At 44.6% G+C, this 19,819-nt stretch overlaps 1 protein-coding gene across 1 annotated transcript in view; it reads right to left on the reverse strand.

Moving 5' to 3' along the window:
- LOC134336812 (complement factor B-like) overlaps positions 1–19,819 on the reverse strand; it is an 89,933-nt gene that overhangs the window by 5,910 nt on the left and 64,204 nt on the right. Inside the window, exons 13-16 of the mRNA XM_063031301.1 lie at positions 12,004–12,148; positions 9,711–9,796; positions 6,055–6,182; positions 574–655 (exon numbers count right to left, since the gene is read on the reverse strand). Coding sequence (XP_062887371.1) covers positions 574–655; positions 6,055–6,182; positions 9,711–9,796; positions 12,004–12,148 — 441 coding nt within the window. The remainder of the gene's footprint in view (positions 1–573; positions 656–6,054; positions 6,183–9,710; positions 9,797–12,003; positions 12,149–19,819) is intronic.

Raw genomic sequence — 19,819 nt, forward strand, 5'->3', positions numbered from 1 at the left:
TGACATTGGACTGACACTGCCTGATAGCTCTCCAGAGTAGGACAGTAGTTGGTGTGGAAAGGAGGTGGTTGAAAGCAACACCAAACTTTGCCTGTTTCGGGGATTTGATTAAGAGTCACATCACACAAGCAGTTCTTTAGTCCATTATGCCCATTCTGATTATTTTACACTAATCCTACACTGATACAACTCTATTTCTCCCATATTCGTATCAATACCCTCCACCCACCTCCTGCCAACTCTACAACTAATCTACACATTGGCAGCAACATTATAGGCTAATTAACTTACAAAGTTTCACAGTTTTGCGAAGTGAGAGAAAACTAACACAGTCAGAGAGAGAATGGGCAAACCCACACAGACAGCACCAGGAGTCAGTGTTAAACCTGGGTTGTGGAACTGTGAGGTAGCGTCTGTACTGGCTTCACCACTGTGCAGTCAAGAACAGACTGTTTCTTCACAACAAAGCGACTGATAATCTCAGCCAGATTACTAACTGTGTGAAGTGCCACTTCTGCAGAGAGGCGAACCTTTCAGAAAGGCTGGTGGAACCGGGGAGAAAGAAAGGCTTACCTTTGCAACTATCTGCTGCTGTCCCTTTCGCACAGAACATGTTTTCAGTCAGCGGATATGGGGAAGTACATGTCAATCGATTCTACAAGAGAGCAGAGCACTCAGCATATGGCAGAAACAGGCGAGAGCTATTAGTTAGATAAGAAGTTGCTCGGCCTACGTCTTGGCCTGAGAACAAGAAGGAACAGATTAGAGAGCTGCTGAGGCGACTTTACATAGACAACATGGTAATAATAGTAATGACCATGTGATGGTTGAGTTATCTACCGGTGCTAGTTTCTGTACGATTAAATTGGTACAGTACCTGCCCAACCGTGCCAGCCTCTGGGGATTAAATGCTCCAATTCTCCGAAGTGTGGATAGCTGGTGTGGTCCTTTTAAAGATTCTGGTCTGCTCTGCAAATTGGTGGCCACATTTGGCAACAGGATTTGGATATTCAAAGAATACCAGAACTCAGGTTCAGGGCCCAACTGTCAGCTCAACTTTGGGTCAAGTCTGCGATTGAGTTTAGGGTTTCCGTCTCGTTTGGATTCTCGTCTAGTCTTGTCAGGTTCTTGTCTAGCATCTAGTCAAGAACCCTGTTCTCGTCTCAGTTTTAAAACAGTGTCTTGCTTCTAGTCTCAGATACTCCAGCACCTGGGTCCTTTCCATCCTCACCTAGGCCTCTCGTCACAGAAATGATCAGAAATCAGTTTGACTATTTCTTTGAACTCCTTCATTCAGTTCACTCGCTGGTGTGAAATTCCTAATCAATCAACTGGCTATTAATTATTGATACATTTCCAAGATTCTCTCAGATCCCACAAGGGATCCACATTAGACCTAGTTCTGAGACCGAAAAAATGTAGCGAAGTGCACTGCAAGACACGCAACTTTCAAAATTGATTTTCTGTCACTAACCATACCTGCGAGCAACGTCTAAGCTGTGTCCATGATATGGAACTGTTGAAGTTGTGCTGGAATTGTCCATGGAAGAACGACTAAATAAGTGAACATCAAAGCACCATAGATGGTGAGAATTTAAAATAATAAGCAAGCAAAATACTGGACGTACTCAGTAGGTTAGGCAGCACCTGTGGAGAGTTACTGCTTCAGGTCTGGATCTCTTTCATTAGAACTGACAACGAGAGAAAAATGATTAGTTTTAGGTGGCAGGGAAGGTGGGTGGTACAAAGAAATATCTCCAATAGGGTGAGTCCAGAGGTAAGTTGCAGTTGCTATCACTTTAAGATTGTGTAATGTGTTGCTAATGGTAAGGATGTGGACATGCCCATCAGTCTAGAGTATACAAAGAAAAGAAAATACCAAAGCCAAGTGATGTTAGGCAAAAATAGCCAGTTCTGACAAACAGGAAAAAATCTGCAGCTGCTGGAAATCCAAAACAACACATAGAAAACCCTGGAGGATCTCTGCAGGCCAGGCAGCATCAATGGAAAAGAGTAAGTAGTTGACATTTCAGGCCGATGGAGGGTCTTGACCTGAAACGTTGACCGTTTACTCCTTTCCATAGACGCTGCCTGCCCTGCTGAGTTCCTCCAGCATTTTGAGTGGATAGCCAGTTCTGATGTAGACAGGAAAAAGGTGAGTTAAATAAGATTGGAAAATTCAGTGCTGAGTCCTCAGAGATTGCAGAGGCAGAATATCAGCTGTTGTTCCTCAAGTTTGCAATGGACTTCAATCTGTCAGTGTGGGAGGAGACAGACAGGGAGGACAGAATGGGAGTGGGGTGGTGAATTACAATGAAATGCACAGGAAGCTCAGGGTCATTCCTGCAGATTGCAAAGTGATCACCCAATCTGTATTTGCTTTTTCCAATGAAGACCTCCAAGAGGACCATAACCTGGGGTTTGAAGGCTTGTGTGTGTTTCAATGACCCGGAAAGCTATGTTGGCTGGAGTCAGGGCCTTGTGCTTTGGTTCTTGTACAGATCAAAGAGCAGAGGCCAGACTAAGAGGATGTGCTGGAGCTTTTGGAAAGCATCAAGTTGGATAAGTCACTGGGACCGGACGGGATGTACCCCAGGCTACTGTGGGAAGCGAGGGAGGAGATTGCTGAGCCTCTGGCAATGATCTTTGCATCATCAATGAGGACGGGAGAGGTTCGGGAGGATTGGAGGGTTGCGGATGTTGTTCCCTTATTCAAGAAAGGGATTAGGGATAGCCCAGGAAATTATAGGCCAGTGAGTCTTAATTCAGTGGTTGGTGAGTTGATGGAGAAGATCCTGAGAGGCAGGATTTATGAGCATTTGGAGAGGCATAATATGATTAGGAATAGTCAGCATGGCTTTGTGAAAGGCTGGTCGTGCCCTATGAGCCTGATTGAATTTTTTGAGGATGTGACTAAACACACTGATGAAGGTAGAGCCGTAGATGTAGTGTATATGGATTTTAGCAAGGCATTTGATAAGGTACCCTATGCAAGGCTTATTAAGAAAGTAAGGAGGCATGGGATTCAAGGGGACATTGCTTTGTGGATCCAGAACTGGCTTGCCCACAGAAGACAAAGAGTGGTTGTAGACGGGTCATATTCTGCATGGAAGCCAGTGACCAGTGGTGTGCCTCAGGGATCTGTTCTGGGACCCTTACTCTTCATGATTTTTATAAATGACCTGGATGAGGAAGTAGAGGGATGGGTTAGTCAATTTGCTCAAGACACAAATGTTGGGGATGTTGTGGATAGTGTGGAGGGCTGTCAGAGGTTACAATGAGACATTGATAGGATGCAAAACTGGGCTGAGAAGTGGGAGATGGAGTTCAACCCAGATAAGTGTGAGGTGGTTCATTTTGGTAGATCAAATATGATGACAGAATATAGTATTAATGGTAAGACTCTTGGCAGTGTGGAGGATCAGAGGGATCTTGGGGTCCGAGTCCATAGGACACTCAAAGCTGCTATGTAGGTTGACCCTGTGGTTAAGAAGGCATACAGTGCATTGGCCTTCATAAATCGCGGGATTGAGTTTAGGAGCCGAGGGGTAATGTTGCAGCTCTACAGGACCCTGGTAAGACCCCACTTGGAGTATCATGCTCAATTCTGGTCACCTCACTATAGGAAGTACATGGAAACCATAGAAAGCGTGCAGAGGAGACTTACAAGGATGTTGCCTGGATTGGGGAGCATGTCTTATGAGAATAGGTTGAGTGAACTCGGCCTTTTCTCCTTGGAGTGACGGAGGATGAGAGGTAAACAACAGGAATTCTGCAGATGCTGGAAATTCAAGCAACACACATAAAAGTTGCTGGTGAACGCAGCAGGCCAGGCAGCATCTCTAGGAAGAGGTGTAGTCGACGTTTCAGGCCGAGACTCTTCGTCAGGACTAACTGAAGGAAGAGAGACCATATCCAGATAATCAACTTAAACATATGGATATGGATATGGATATGGTCTTCCTTCAGTTAGTCCTGACGAAGGGTCTCGGCCTGAAACGTCGACTGCACCTCTTCCTAGAGATGCTGCCTGGCCTGCTGCGTTCACCAGCAACTTTTATGTGTGTTGGAGGATGAGAGGTGACCTGATAGAGGTGTATAAGATAATGAGAGGCACTGATCGTGTGGATAGTCAGAGGCTTTTCCCCAGGGCTGAAATGGCTAGCACGTGAGGGCATAGTTTTAAGGTGCTTGGAAATAGGTACAGAGGAGATGTCAGGGGTAAGTTTTTACGCAGAGAGTGGTGAGTGGGTGGAATGGGCTGCCGGTGACAGTTGTGGAGGCGGAAAGGAGAGGGTCTTTTAAGAGACTCCTGGATGGCTACCTGGAGCTTAGAAAAATAGAGGGCTATGGGTAAAGCCCAGGTAGTTCTGAGGTAGGAACATGTTCGGCACAGCTTTGTGGGCCAAAGGGCAAGTATTGTGCTGTAGGTTTTCTATGTTTCTAAGAGTGGTCTACCAGTCCTCCAGGTTTGGGGGTTCAGCTCAGGGCTAATAAACCCTGACTGGTAAAACAGCAATGAAGAATCCTTCTACATCTGAGTGGCCATGGACAGACAGAAAAGGAGGACCTTCATTGCTGCCCTAAACACCAGTGGTGTAACAGACATGATATACCTCCAGTGTACGTGAACTCACAATGCCAACAGCAAACACAGTACATTAGATTGGAAGAAATGCAAGTGAATCACCGCTTCGCTTGGAGAGAATGTTTCGGTCCTTGGATGGTGGGAAGGGAGGAGGTTAATGTGTGGGGATGTCACATCCTGTGGCACTGTGGGAAAGCAGCATACAAGGAGATGGAAGAGCCGACAAGGGATTCATTAAGCGATCGATCCTTTCAAAATGCTAAAAGGGACAGGGAGGGGATTAGAGTCTGGTGGTGGAGCTGGCAGGGATTGCAAAGGGTGATTCATTAAACGTGGAAGCTGGTGGAGTGCGAGTGAGGACCAAAGCCCGGCTGTGTGATGAACTGAGGCCGAGGCTGTGGGCCTGCTCCGGCCTTCATGTCTGCTCCAGCCTTCATTCTTTCATTCAGAATGCTGTGGCTTGTTTTTATTGTTTGCATGATTTGTTTCTCTCTCTCTCTCTCTCTCTCTCTCTCTCTCCCTCCCTCCCTCCCTTCCCCCCCCCCCCGCCCCCGCATAGGGTGGTCATTGGACTTTTTAAGATGGGTTCTTTCAGGTTTCTGCCTGTAGGGGGATGAATGTCAAGGCTGTATAATTTATACATACTTCAATAATAAATGTACTTTGAAGTCTGAAGCACCTTTCTCTTCCTCTGTCCAGGAGGAGAAGAGGTGAGGTGAGGAGATGAGATATGGTTAAGGGATCAGTGCACTGTGGCAGAAGGAATGCCATTGTTCAGGAAGAATGGGTCAGGTGCAATCTCTGGGCTCAGTACTGAATTATCCAACTTCAGGTAACTCTTTCTACATCAGAACTGGCCATTATATGACTTTATTTTTCTTTTGTTATATATACTGTGGCCTTCTGGGCATTTCCTACGGGCTTACTATGCATACCACAAAGACAAACAAATTGAAATCGATTTTAACTGCTGCCTCACTGTTAGATTAAGTCAACTAACCTCCTGCGGTCAGAGATATTCCCTTTGTTCAAACCCATTCTTCCCCAAACTTCTACCTAAAATTTTCTGTCTTTTGCAGTTCTGATGAAAGGTGTTGGATTTGAATCATTACATGTTTCTCTTCTCACAGATGCTGCCTGACCAGCTGAGTATTTCCAGAAATTTGCATGTATTGGCGAATTAACTAGTTCCTCTACCAGCTGCTTTAATAGGTCTGTTAATCCTTCTAAAGAGCAATTGGACCCCCTTTTTAGCTTCCACTACTTGCCCCTTCAATGTTCCACCTCCAATTTATGAGGAACTGAGTAACTGGGGGATTAAATCATCAGCTCATACAGCAAAAAACTGGATTCAACCGATTTTCCATTATACATAGGCTTGGTAATATGACTGTGCTCTCCCAATAACTATTCCAAAAATTAAAATTGGAAAGAAGAAGCAGAGAAAAAATCATTTATCAATTTACCTGAATGTACACTTGGGCATGCTGCAGATCATAACTTGATAAAGTTGACCTTTTCCTATAGTATCCCCAGCCTGTCACATAACCTGGTATCTTCTGGGTTCTTCCATTGTCATTTGTCAACAGAACATCTAGGAGGTAGGATTAAAGCAATATTCATCTCCACTCTTTCAACTCATCGTGTAGCACAATTGCAGTGAACATGAGCATGAATGCGGGCACTGGGCTTAGTTAGTTAAACATCAGCCTTTCTCTTAAATACTTCAGACCATAAGAGATAGAAGCAGAATTAGGCCATGTGGCCTATTGACTCTGCTCTGCCATTTCATCACTGCTGATCCAATCTTCCTCTCAGCCCCAGTCTCCTGCCTTCTCCCCATATTACTTCAAGCCCTGATCAATCAAGAATCTATCAACCTCTGCCTTAAATATACATAAAGACTTGGCCTCTACTGCCATCTGTGGCAACAAATTCCACAGGTTCGTCACTCTCGGGCTAAAAAAATTCCTCTTCATCTCTGTTCTAAAAGAATGCCCCTCTATTCTGAGGCAGTGTCCTCTGGTCCTAGACTCTCCCACCATAAGAAACATCTTCTCCACATCCACTCTATCGAGGCCTTTCAACATTTGATAGGTTTCAATGAGGTCATCCCTCAGTCTTCTGAATTCCAGTGAATACAGGCCCAGAGCCATCAAATGCCCTTCACACGACAAGCTGTTCATTTTCAGTGAACCTCCTTTGAACCCTCTCCAGTGCTGTGATGTATATAGAGAAGGAAATCCTAAAGTGGTTATCTGGAAGTCAAGGTATGCTCATGGAGGAGATAGGAGCAGGATTTAATCAAGGAACGAGTACATGATTTGGGATGGGAAATCAGCTGGTAACTTCAGGATAGGGAAAGGTGGTAAAGGGGTGTGATGTAGTTGGGAGAGGCACAGGAAACAGCAGCAGATGTGGGTATGCTGCTCATGGCCATCAGTTTGGAGTTTATCTCGGAGACAAATAAGATGCCACATTTGTGAATGGACTGGCTGAAGCTGAATGAATGGTGAGATTCAGATTCCAATTAGTTGATTATCTGGCAACACACATCAAAGTTGCTGGTGAACGCAGCAGGCCAGGCAGCATCTCTAGGAAGAGGTATAGTCGATGTTTCGGGCTGAGACCCTACAGATGCTGGCTGGCCTGCTGCGTTCACCAGCAACTTTGATGTATGTTGCTTGAATTTCCAGCATTTGCAGATTTCCTCATGTTTAAGTTGATTATCTGGGTATAGTTTGGATGCAGGAAGATGGGACTAGATAGAAGATTAGGTCGGCATGGACTAGATGGTATGAAGAGCCTTTTTCTGTGCTGTAGTGCCCTGTGACTCTATTGTCATATATACAAGGATGCAATGAAGTTCCTTGCTCATGTGAAGCTCAAGGAGTCAGGGAGGGTGACAGAGTTTGCACCACTGACAAGTGTTGGGCTGGGCCTTACTGGATCTGTCAACGACACCCTACCAAAATTCAGCTGGTCTCCATGGAGAAGGCCAAAGACATGGACTCCCTCACACTCTGCGTTTAGTTGGGCGGAGCGTCTATGTGGTGGCCTCAGCTTTGGAGGGGGCACACCCCTAGCATGGCTGTATGGTTCTGTCCAGCAGCAGGAACCTGCACAGGGTCTGGCAACAAGGTCCAGGGACAGATGTGGTGTCATCTGTCACTCAGTAAGACCCAGACTTGCAGAGCCTCCAAGTAAGAATGGACATTCCCTTCAACATCTTGTACAACCATCAGTTTGCTGTTCACCACAAGCCCTTCCAATTAATAAATGGAAAGTCAAGTCATCCTTCCGGACTTTGCCACAATTCTGTGTTCATATATCTGATTGCATATACGCTGTCCTACCACAGTCTCAGACAATACTAGGTTGTTTGCTGTTGGACTTGGTTTATCATTGTCATATGTACTGGGATACAATGAAAAACTTATCTTGCATCCTGTTTGCACAGATCAGATCATTCCACAGTGGACTGAATTAGAACAAGGCAGAACAATAACAATGCAGAATAAAATGTAACAGCTACAAAAAAAGTGCAGTGCAGGTAAACAATAAGGTACAAGACCATAAAGAGGAGAGAGTTCCAGTTCCTGGGTGTCAAGATCTCTGAGCATCTAACCTGGTCCCAACATATCAATGCAGTTATTAAGAAGGTGAGACAGTGGCTATGTGTCATTAGGAGTTTGAGGGGATTTGGTTTGTCAACTAAGACTTTCGAAAACTTCTGTAGATGTACCATGGAGAGCATTCTGATAGGCTGCGTCACCGTCTGGTTTAGGGAGAGAGGGGTGGGGAGGAGCAGTGCTACTGCAGAGGACCAAAAAGAAGCTACAGGAAGTTCAAATTAGTCAGCTCTATCATGGGCAGCAGCCGCCATAGTTTCAAGACATCTTCAAGGAGCGGTGCCTCGAGAAGGCGACGTCCATTATTTAGGACCCCCATCACCCAGGACGCGCACTCATCAGGAGGGAGGTACAGAAGCCTGAAGGCACACACTCAGCGATTCAGGAACAGCTTCTCCCCCTCCGCCATCCGATTTCTGAATGGAAATTGAACCTTTGGACACTACCTCACTTTTTAAAATATATATTATTTCTGTTTTTGCACTATTTGATTTAACTATTTAATATACATATATACTCTAATTTATTTATTTAATCTATATTTATTATGGATTTCATTTTACTACTGCCACTAAGTTAACAAATTTCATGATGTATGCCAGTGATATTAAACCTAATTCTGATATAACATTGAGGTCGATGTTGTCCTTGAGTCTGGTGGTAGGAACTTCCAGGGTTTTGTATCTTCTGGCCAGTGGAAGCCTCTTAGGGAAGTAAAGGCACAGGTGAGCTTTCTTAGCTGTGACGTGATTGGCCCAGGCCAGGCTATTGGTGATGTTCACTCCTAGGAACTTTAAGCTCTCAACCTCAACACCTTTGAGCATATGTACCACCTGTTTATCTTGACAATCTACTTGACCCATACCTGTGCTTCCGAGGTTAAATTCCTCTCAGGCCAGAAGATTGTGAATGTTTGGAATGCAGAGGGTGACATGTATATGAAACGAGCTGCCAGAGGAAGCATTTGAAAGACATTTGGATAGGTACATGGGATGCAACACACACAAAACGCTGGAGGAACTCAGCAGGCCAGGCAGCATCTCTGGGAAAAAAAGACCGAACCATAGACTGTACTTCTTTCTATAGATGCTGCCTGGCCTGCTGAGTTCTTCCAGCATTTAGTGTGTGTTGCTCAGATTTCCAGCATCTGCAGATTTGCTCTTGTTTAGAATTTGAGGTAAATGGGATGAATTGTTTAGGGGCATGTACATCAAAGATAGTCAAATGGTAGAAACTTGGATGGACACCTTGATTGGCAGGGATGAAATGGGCCAGAGGGCCCGTTTGCACACTGTCCACTACTGATGAGGAAAGCCAAGTCTATTAATGGAGATGAGATCGATAGTTGAACTTGACATTAACTAGAGACAATATTTACCTGCATGAAATGCACTGAACATTATGAAACTCCTAGTTTGACCATTAGTGATAACAGTTGTTAGTCTACCAGACATCTGCAGTAAAGGAGAAATCCTGTGAAACTGCATTACCTTCATAGCGACAAGCTTCGGTCCATCTGCTCGTAGGTGAGACGAGTAGCTGGGCACTCCTTTGAGTGCAAGGCAAGCAAACAGGTCTGCAAGATATAAACCCAGGAGGAGGTTGTAAACCCTGAGGGATTTGTCCACGAGAGGCAGGGAAGAAGGGGAGTTCAGGTGGTGTGACAGGGCAGTCTGTTCCAGCTCTACTCAGTCATTCACTGGGTGGCTGAGGCACCCACTAGACCCCACCCAAGCCAGCTATTATTTCTACTTCCTACTGAGCAAAGCTTACACTGCTCAATAAAATCTAATACAAAGTGGAAGTGATCTGGAAGGGCAGCTGTTGGTACATCTATTTCACACCCACTGACCATGAAAAAGTATTACCATGACCCGCCCTGCTGAAATCAACACAGAACTGAAAGCTTTTCAGATTCAATGGCCCAACTATTCAGTACTCCAAAGAGAAAATCATTGGAGCGGTCCTCACATACTTAATCCAAATGCTCCTAGCAAAAGGTCCAAGGCAACCAAGCCTGATTCATTGGTTAGCCACAATAAAGAGAGGCAGGGGGTTTAAAGTTGTGTCCCATAAGTGGAAGTGAGAGAGAGAGAGTGGCAGAGTAAGTGAAATTGTGACAGAGAGAAGGGGAAGAGAGAGAGAAAGGAAGAGGGAGACAGAGTGAGTGAGAGAGACAGAGAGAGAGAGTGAGAGTCTGAGAGTGTGTGAGTGAAAATGAGAGAGAGAGAGAAAGAGAGGGAGTGTAAGAGAGTAAGTGTGTAAGAGAGGGAGAGTGGGTGAGAGTGAGTGAGAGTGTGAGAGAGAAAGAGACGGAGACACCGGGAGTGAGTGTGAGAGAGTGAGTGAGAGTGTGAGAGGGAGTATGAGAGAGTGAGTGAGTGAGAGGAGTGTGAGAGAGAGTGAGAGTGTGAGAGGGAGTGTGAGAGAGTGTGAGAGTGGGAAAGAGAAAGAGAGGGAGAGAGGGAGAGAGAGAAAGGGAGAGAGAGAAAGAGAGGGAGAGAGTGTGAGAGAGTGAGTGTGAGAGAGTGAGTGAGAGTGTGAGAGGGAGTGTGAGAGAGTGTGTGAGAGAGTGTGAGAGTGGGAAAGAGAAAGAGAGGGAGAGAGTGTGAGAGAGTGAGTGAGAGAGCGTGAGAGTGAGTGTGAGAGAGTAAGTGAGAGAGTGAGTGAAAGTGTAAGAGGGAGTGTGAGAGAGTGTGTGAGAGAGTGTGAGAGTGGGAAAGAGAAAGAGAAGGAGAGAGGGAGAGAGAGAAAGAGAGGGAGAGAGTGTGAGAGAGTGAGTGAGAGTGTGAGAGGGAGTGTGAGAGAGTGAGTGAGAGAGTGAGTGAGTGTGAGAGGGAGTGTGAGAGAGTGTGAGAGAGTGTGAGAGTGGGAAAGAGAAAGAGAGGGAGAGAGGGAGAGAGTGTGAGAGAGTGAGTGAGAGAGCGTGAGAGTGAGTGTGAGAGAGTGAGTGAGAGAGTGAGTGTGTGAGAGAGTGTGTGAGAGAGTGTGAGAGTGAGTGTGAGAGAGTGTGTGAGAGAGTGTGAGAGTGGGAAAGAGAAAGAGAGGGAGAGAGGGAGAGAGAGAAAGAGAGGGAGAGAGTGTGAGAGGGAGTGTGAGAGAGTGTGTGAGAGTGTGAGAGGGAGTGTGAGAGAGTGTGTGAGAGAGTGTGAGAGTGGGAAAGAGAAAGAGAGGGAGAGAGGGAGAGAGGGAGAGAGAGAAAGAGAGGGAGAGAGTGTGAGAGAGTGAGTGAGAGAGCGTGAGAGTGAGTGAGAGAGAGTGAGTGAGAGAGTGTGTGAGAGTGTGAGAGGGAGTGTGAGAGAGTGTGTGAGAGAGTGTGAGAGTGGGAAAGAGAAAGAGGGAGAGAGGGAGAGAGAAAGAGAGGGAGAGAGTGTGAGAGGGTGAGTGAGAGTGTGTGAGAGGGTAAGAGAGTGTAAGAGGGTGTGAGAGAGAGCAGGTTGGCTGGTGTTTGTAGACTTTATATTGGCGGCTAAAGTTAGTGGTCATTTCACCCAGCTAGATCCAAAAACTGTTTGTGTTTGATCTTTCAGGAGAAACTGAACAAGCTCCTAAGATGTGCCTATTCCACCAGAAATGACAAATGATGGGGCAGGGCACATATGTTGTACTTTCTAGCCTTACAAAATGCTATCACATACATGATGAGTGAATGGCCTCCTTCAAAGATATAACTTTCATGTTAAATAGCTCATAAACAATCTATCTTCAGGGCATTTATTTTTTCTCATTGCCTTTTAACTTTTTGTTATTATTGGTAACCAGCTGGCCCAGTAGGTACTGTACCTCACGTGAGAACTGTATACGATGGTTTCCTTAGTCTTCAAAAGGGCAATGTCATTGTTCATCTCTGTTGGAACACTGAATTGTTCGTGCAAGATGATCTGTTCCACAGATAATTTTTGCAAGCCAGTCTTCCTTTTGATGGAACCTGAAAGGAAAGATTCAGTCACATAGAAACATCAAAACGTAGAAAACCTACAGCACAATACACAATACTGTGCCTAACATGTACTTCCTTTAGCAATTACCTCGGGTTACCCATAGACTTCTATTTTACTGAGCTCCATGCACCGATCCAGGAGTCTCTCAAAAGACCCAATTGTATCCGCCTCCACCACCACTGCCGGCAGCCCATTCCGCACACTCACCACTCTCTGTGTGAAAAAACTAACCCCTGACATCTCCTCAGTACCTGCTTCCAAGCACCTTAAAACTGTGCCCTCTCATGTTCGCCATTTCAGCCCTGGGAAAAAGCCTCTGACTCTCCACACGATCAATGCCCCTCATCATCTTGTACACCTCTACCAGGTCACCTCTCATCCTCCGTCGCTTCAAGGAAAAAAGGCCGAGTTCACTCAACCTATTCTCATAAGGCATGCTCCCCAATCCAGACAACATCCTTGTAAGTCTCCTCTGTACTCTTTCTATAGTTTCTACATCCTTCCTGTAGTGAGGTGACCAGAACTGAGCACAGTACTCCAAGTAGGGTCTGACAAGGGTCCTATATAGCTGTAACATTACCTCTTGGCTCTTGAACTCAATCTCACGGTTGATGAAGGCCAATGTACCGTATGCCTTCTTAACCACAGAGTCAACCTACGCAGCAGCTTTGAGTGTCCTATGGACTCGGACCCCAAGATCCCTCTGACCCTCCATACTGCCAAGAGTTTTACCATTAATGCTATATTCTGCCATCATATTTGACCACCAAAATGAACTATCTCACACTTATCTGGGTTGAACTCCATCTACCACCTCTCAGCCCAGTTTTGCATCCTATCAATGTCTTGCTGTAACCTCTGACAGCCCTCCACACTATTCACAACACCCCCAACCTTTGTGTCATCAGCAAATTTACTAACCCATCCCTCCACTTCCTCATCCAGGTCATTTATAAAAATCACAAAGAGAAGGGGTCCCAGAACAGATCACTGAGGCACACCACCAGTCACCGACCTCCATGCCAAATATGACCCATCTACAACCACTCTTTGCTTTCTGTGAGCAAGCCAGTTCTCGATCCACAAAGCAATGTCCCCTTGGATCCCATGCCTCCTTACTTTCTCAATAAGCCTGGCATGGGGTACCTTATCAAATGCCTTGCTGAAATCAATAAATACTACATCTACTACTGTATCTTCATCAATGTGTTTAGTCACATCCTCAAAAAATTCAATCAGGCTCGTCAGGCACGACCTGCCTTTGACAAAGCCACGCTGCCTCTCCAAATGTTCATAAATCCTGCCTCTCAGGATTTTCTCCATCAACTTACCAACCACTGAAGTAGGACTCACTGGTCTATAATTTCCTGGGCTATCTCTACTCCGTTTTTAGAATAAGGGAACAATATCTGCAACCCTCCAATCTTCCGGAACCTCTCCCGTCCCCTTCTGGCAAAGATCATTGCCAGGAGCTCAGCAATCTCCTCTCTCGGCTCCCACAGTAGTCACAAACAAGAGGAAATCTGCAGATGCTCGAAATCCAAAGCAACACACGCAAAATGTTGGATAAACTCAGCATGAAAAAAGTACAGTCGACATTTCGAGCCAAAACCCTTTGCCAGAACAGGAGAAAAAAAGCCGAGGAGTAGATTTAAAATGTGAGGAAGGGAAGAGAGAGAGAGGAGATAGGTGAAACCTGGAGGGGGAGGGATGAAGTAAAGAGCTGGGAAGTTGATTGGTGAGTGAGGTGAGAGAAGGAAAAAGGGATGGGAAATGGAGAAGGGGGTGTCATTACCGTAAGTTTAAGAAATTGATGTCCATGCCATCAGGTTGGAGGCTGCCCAAACGGAATATAAGGTGCTGTCCTTCGAACCTATGTGTGGCCTCATCACAACAGTGGAGGAGGCTATGGATGGACATTTTGGAAAGGGAATGGGAAGTGGTATTAAAATGGGTGGCCACTGCGAGATTCCACTTGATCTGGCGGACAGAGTGTAGATGCTCGGTGAAGCGGTCTCCCAATCTATATCGGGTCTCACCAATATTCAGGAGGCCACACTGGTTGCACCAAACTCAGTAAGTCGCCCCAACAGACTCACAGGTGAAGTGTCTCCTCACCTGGAAGGACTGTTTAGGGTCCTGGATGGCAGGAAAATAATTCAGCAATTATTTTCCTTCTACCAGACTAAAGTCAATATTGATCTTTTGTACACCACTTGAAGCAGAAACTCTTCTTTCAAAGCTTCCTAGGATGAACAGTTCTGTATTTATATTAAAGGTGTTGAAATGTCTTACAGAGAGAAAACATACACAGGTAACTCCCAGGAAATCACAGCTCCATTATTTTGCCTAACACAAGTTGAAGTCTGTTTCGAGATGGCCCGTTTCCGTGCTGTAATTGTTATATGGTTATATGGAAGTCAAGATCAAGTTTATCCTCATAGGTATGGACAAGTACATGTGTGCACACAGGGGTATTGAAAAGCTTGCAGCTGTATCACAGGCACATAGCATCAAAGTACACAAACTTCACAAGAGAAATATAAATTATATATGGTACAGTTCTTTCACGAAAGAACACAATAAGAACAAAAAAAAACACACACAAAAACAACATCCATTGTAGTACAAAGTTGTCGAAGTGGTTGTGGGGTTTGTAGTGATTGAGGCTGTGCAAGGTGGTTCGGAAACCAAATGGTTGAAGAGAAGTAGCTGTTCTTAGACCTGACATATGGGACTTCAGGCTCCTGTGCCTCCTACCTGATGGTAGCTGCGAGGGGATGGCATGGCCTGGATGGTGAGGATCTTTGCTGACTGACGTTGCCTTCCTGAGGCAGCGCTTCACGTATGTCCTACTAGCAGTGGGGAGGGATGTGCTCGTGATGCACAGTGCCTCGTTAAAGTATTCAGCCACCAACCCTTTGTTTACATAAAAGAGTATTACAACCAGAGATTTTGATCAATTTAACTGAGAATTTTTATTTGTGAATCACATGCTCCTTTTATAACAGTAGAATCTAAAAAAACTGGGAAAATTGTAAAGCATGAAAAACTAAAAATTCGAAAACTGAACTATCAGCAGTTCAAAAGTATTCATCCCCTTTCGCTCTGCGCTTTAACTACCTCTCGCAGCTATTATAGTCAGTAGACTATTTGGATAAGTCTCCATTAGTTTCGCATGACGTGATAGAGCAAGATTTGACCATTCCTCCTTGCAAAATTGCTCAAGCGATGCCAGGTTAGTTGCGGAGCAGTGGTGGACAGCAATTTTGAGCTCTTGCCAGAGATGTTTGATTGGGTTAAGGTCAGGACTCTGACTATACTACTCAAGGGTGTCAATTTTCTCCACTTGAAGCCACCCTGTGGTTGCTCTGGCAGTGTGCTTTGGATTGTTGTCATGCTGAAAGATGAACTTCCTGCCCTACTTAGGCTTTCTGGCAGAGCATAGTAGGGTTTTATCCAGACCTCTCTGTATTTGGCCGCATTTATCTTCCCATCAATTCTGACTAGATTTCTAGTTCCTGCTGCTGAAAATCATCCCATAGCAGAATGTTACCTCCACAATACTTTATAGTAGTGATGGTGTTACCTGCCTGGTGCACAGTATTAGATTTACATCACAGGTACCACTTAGTGTTGAGGTCAATAAGTTCCACTTTAGTCTCATCTGACGATAAGACATTCTTCCACATCTTTATAGTATTTCCTAAGAGACACTTTTCAAAGTCTTTACAAGCAAGGATATGCTTTTGTTTTTAGCCAGGGCTTCTTCCTTGCCCCTCTTCCATAAATATCCTTTTTGTTCAAGACCGCAGAGATTGTGGAGCCAGGAACTTCATCTCCAGTTGCAGCCATTCACTTCTGCAGCTCACTCAGTGACTGTTAGCATCACAGTAGCCTCTCTTACAAGTGTCAATCATCTCCAGCGGCTAAGCTTAGACGGGCAGCCAGACCTAGGCAGGGTGGCTGTGGTTTCATATATTTTCCACTTTGTCATGATGGACTGCAATGATCTCCGAGGTATGTTCAGTGCCTTTGAGATGTTCTTTACCCTCCCCCAGGTTTCTGCTTCTCTATTATCATTCCCCTGACTTTTCTTAGAAACATAGAAAATAGAGGCAGGAGTAGGCCATTCGGCCCTTTGAGCCTGCACCGCCATTCAGTATGATCATGGCTGATCATCCAACTCAGAACCCTGTACCTGCCTTCTCTCCATATCCCCGATCCCTTTAGCCACAAAGGCCATATCTAACTCCCTCTTAAATATAGCCAATGAACTGGCCTCAACTGTTTCCTGTGGTAGAGAATTCCACAGATTCACCACTCTCTGTGTGAAGAAGTTTTTCCTAATCTCGCTCCTAAAAGGCTTCCCCTTTATCCTTAAACTGTGACCCCTCATTCTGGACTTCCCCCAACATCGGAAACAATCTTCCTGCATCTAGCCTGTCCAATCCCTTTGGAATTGTATACGCTTCAATAAGATTTGCCTCAATCTTCTAGATTCCAGCGAGTATAAGCCCAGTCGATCCAGTCTTTCTTCATATGAAAGTCCTGCCATCCCAGGAATCAATCTGGTGAACCTTCTTTGTACTCCCTCTATGGCAAGAATGTCTTTCCTCAGATGAGGAAAATCTAATGCCCTTTTGTCTTCATTTTGGTTTGGTCTGTTGAAAATTTACCATACAGTTAGATCTTACAAAGAGAGTGGGGTATTTATTCAGGTGATCCTCCAATTTTCTACATCAACAAATTGGGTGAATTGGTAAGGTAATGTTGCACTGGAGGAAAGTTAACATACTAATTACAAAGGGAATGAATACTTCTTCAGCCTTACAATTTTTGTTTTTGATTTTTTAGTGAATTGTTGACAGGTTTTGGATTTTTTTTGTTTGATTTGACATGATGCACAATGTTTTGTAGATTAGCTCAAAATCCTACTTCAATATATTTGAAATTTAGAAAACGAGACAGTAAAATGTGAAAATAGTTGTGGGCGCTGAATACTTTTCCAAGGCAGTGTATTGGGCTAAGGCCACTATTTTCTGCATATTCAATTTGCCGCAACAAATCATGATGCAACCCAGTCAGGATATCTTCAACAGTACATCAGTAGAAGTTTGCACGTTGACATTCTGAACTTCCTTAACCATATTCTCAGCATCCCATAAAACTCTCAGTCTTGACAATCACTGGTGTCCAGGCATGTGTAGGAAAGTTGGTCTCTGCCTGTGCAAACTGAATGCCAGGCGCAGATTCCCTCCCCCTAACCACATCCGCCCCCCCCCCCTACAAGAGCTTTATCCCTCGTGTTGTTCTTGGTGTAACTGCTACAAATTTAAAGGAATCTCAGAGGGCTGGTGGTGTGAGCTTTTCGAAACCACAAATATAACTTCATTCTTTAAGAAGCGAGGGAGACAAAAGACAGGAAATTATAGTCCAGAAATTTGAGAGTGTCAAGGGGAAGAAGTGAGTGCAGTTGCTATTACTACGGAGAAGGTGCTTGGGAAGTTGCAAGTTCTAGAGGTAGATAAGTCAACTGGACCGGATGGACTACACTCCAGGGTTCTGAAAGAGGTAACTGAAGAGTAGTAGTGATCTCCCAAGAGTCAATAGGTTCAGGAATAGTTGGAGGATTGGAAAATTGCAAAAGTCATTCTATTCTTTAAGAAGGGAGGGAGACAAAAGGCAGGAAATTATAGGCCAGTTAGTTTGACTTCAGTGGTTCATAAAATGTTAGAGTCCATTTTTAAGGGTGAGGTTTGTGGGAGATACATGATAAAGTAGACTGAAGCCAGCATGTTTTCCTTCAGGGGAAATCTTGCCTGAAAAATCTATTGAAATTTTTTAGGAAGACAAAGGAAAGTCAGTGGATGCTGCTTACTTGGATTTACAGAGGGCCTTTGAGAAAGTACCGCATATAAGGCTGCTAAACAAGAGCCCATGGTAATACAGGAAATATACTAGCATCGACTGAAGATTGGCTGACTGGCAGAAAGCAAAGAGTGAGAATAAAAGCCTTTTCTGATTGGCTGCCAATAAATATTGGTGCTCTGCAGAGGTTGGTGTAAGCTCTGCTACTTTTCAAATTGTATGTTAATGACCTGGATGACAGACTTGATGGCTTTGTGGCCATGTTTATGGGTGACACAAAGACAGGTGTATGGGCAAGTAGTGTTGAGGAAGCAGGGAGCCTGCAGAAGGACTTAGGCAGATTAGGAGAATGGGCAAAGAAGTTCATGATCATGCACTTGGTAGAAGGAATAAAGGCGTAGACTATTTTCTAAATGAGGAGTGAATTCAGAAATTGAAGGTGCAAAGAGACTTGGAGTCCTAGTGCAGAGTTCCCTAAAGATTAACTTGCAAGTTGAGTCGGTGGCAAGGAAGGCAAATACAACATTAACATTCATTTCGAGAGGACTAGATTATAAGAGCAAGGATGTAATGCTAATGCCTTTGTCAGACCACATTTGGGATATTTGTGAGCTGTTTTGGGCCCCTTATCTAAGAAAGGATGCGCTGGCATTGGCGAGGGTCTAATGGTGTTTTACGAGAATAATTTCGGGAATAAAAGGAACATTTGATGGCCTGGTTCTGTACTTGATGGTGTTTAGAAGAATAAGGGAAATCTCATTGAAGCTTACCAAATATTGAAAGGCCCAGATAGAGTGGACATGGAGAAGATATAGCAAGAGAGTCTATGACCAGAGGGCACAGCCTCAGAATAGAAGGACATCCCTTTAGAACAGCGATGAAGAGGAATTTCTTTAGCTCGAGGGTGGTGAATCTGTGGAATTACTTACCACAGGCCTTTGGATACACTTAAAGCAGAGGATGATACGCTCTTGTTTAGTAAGGGTGTCAAAGGTTATGGGGAGAAAGCCATGGGGAGAAAGCCATGGGGAGAATGGAGTTGAGAGAAAAATAAGTCAGCCATGAATGTGGAGCAGTCTTGACGGGCTAAATGGCTTCATTCTGCTCCTGTGCCTTATGAGGCTGTGTTGTCCTCCGGTCCCAGAGCATCATAAGCTGGTGATGGGGCAGGAGAGCTGCCAAGTCCCATTCACAAGTAGCCACCTCACCAACCAAACAGCACAAAATTCACAAACCTAGCTCTGATTCTTATAACACTCTGTTTCCTGGTGTTTGCTCCATCCCTTCCTAATGACAATATCCATGAAAAAATATTTTCACAGTTACTTAATAAGGCAGATGAAGAACATAATATCTGTTGGCAGATTTACCAATCATCGATTGAACTTGGGGGACAGTTAGGTTAATACCACTCTTAATGAATAACAACTGTACTGGAATTACCCACTCATTCCTGCACACAGCCTGATATACTCACTGTTGTGGAGTTCTGATGAAAGTCTTTAACTTGAAACTTTAAATCTGTTTCTCTTTCCACAGATGCTGCCTGATGTGCTGAGCGTTTCCAGCACTTCTTGTTTTTAATCGCAGATTTCCCGTGTCTGCGGTTTTCATTATAAATGGATGCCACCAGGTTGGCAACTGAAATCTGAAGTGCTGTTGCTTTAGGCGGCCACTTTCGAACCTTCTTGTTGACATGAGATTAAATTCCTCCCCATGTCTACTTCCTGTGGTGTTTGTGACTGTGAAGTATGTTTTGTTTTGAAGCAGGATGGGGAAATTTGTCC

This window comes from Mobula hypostoma, chromosome 23 (assembly GCF_963921235.1).
Source record: "Mobula hypostoma chromosome 23, sMobHyp1.1, whole genome shotgun sequence".
NCBI lineage: Eukaryota > Metazoa > Chordata > Chondrichthyes > Myliobatiformes > Myliobatidae > Mobula > Mobula hypostoma.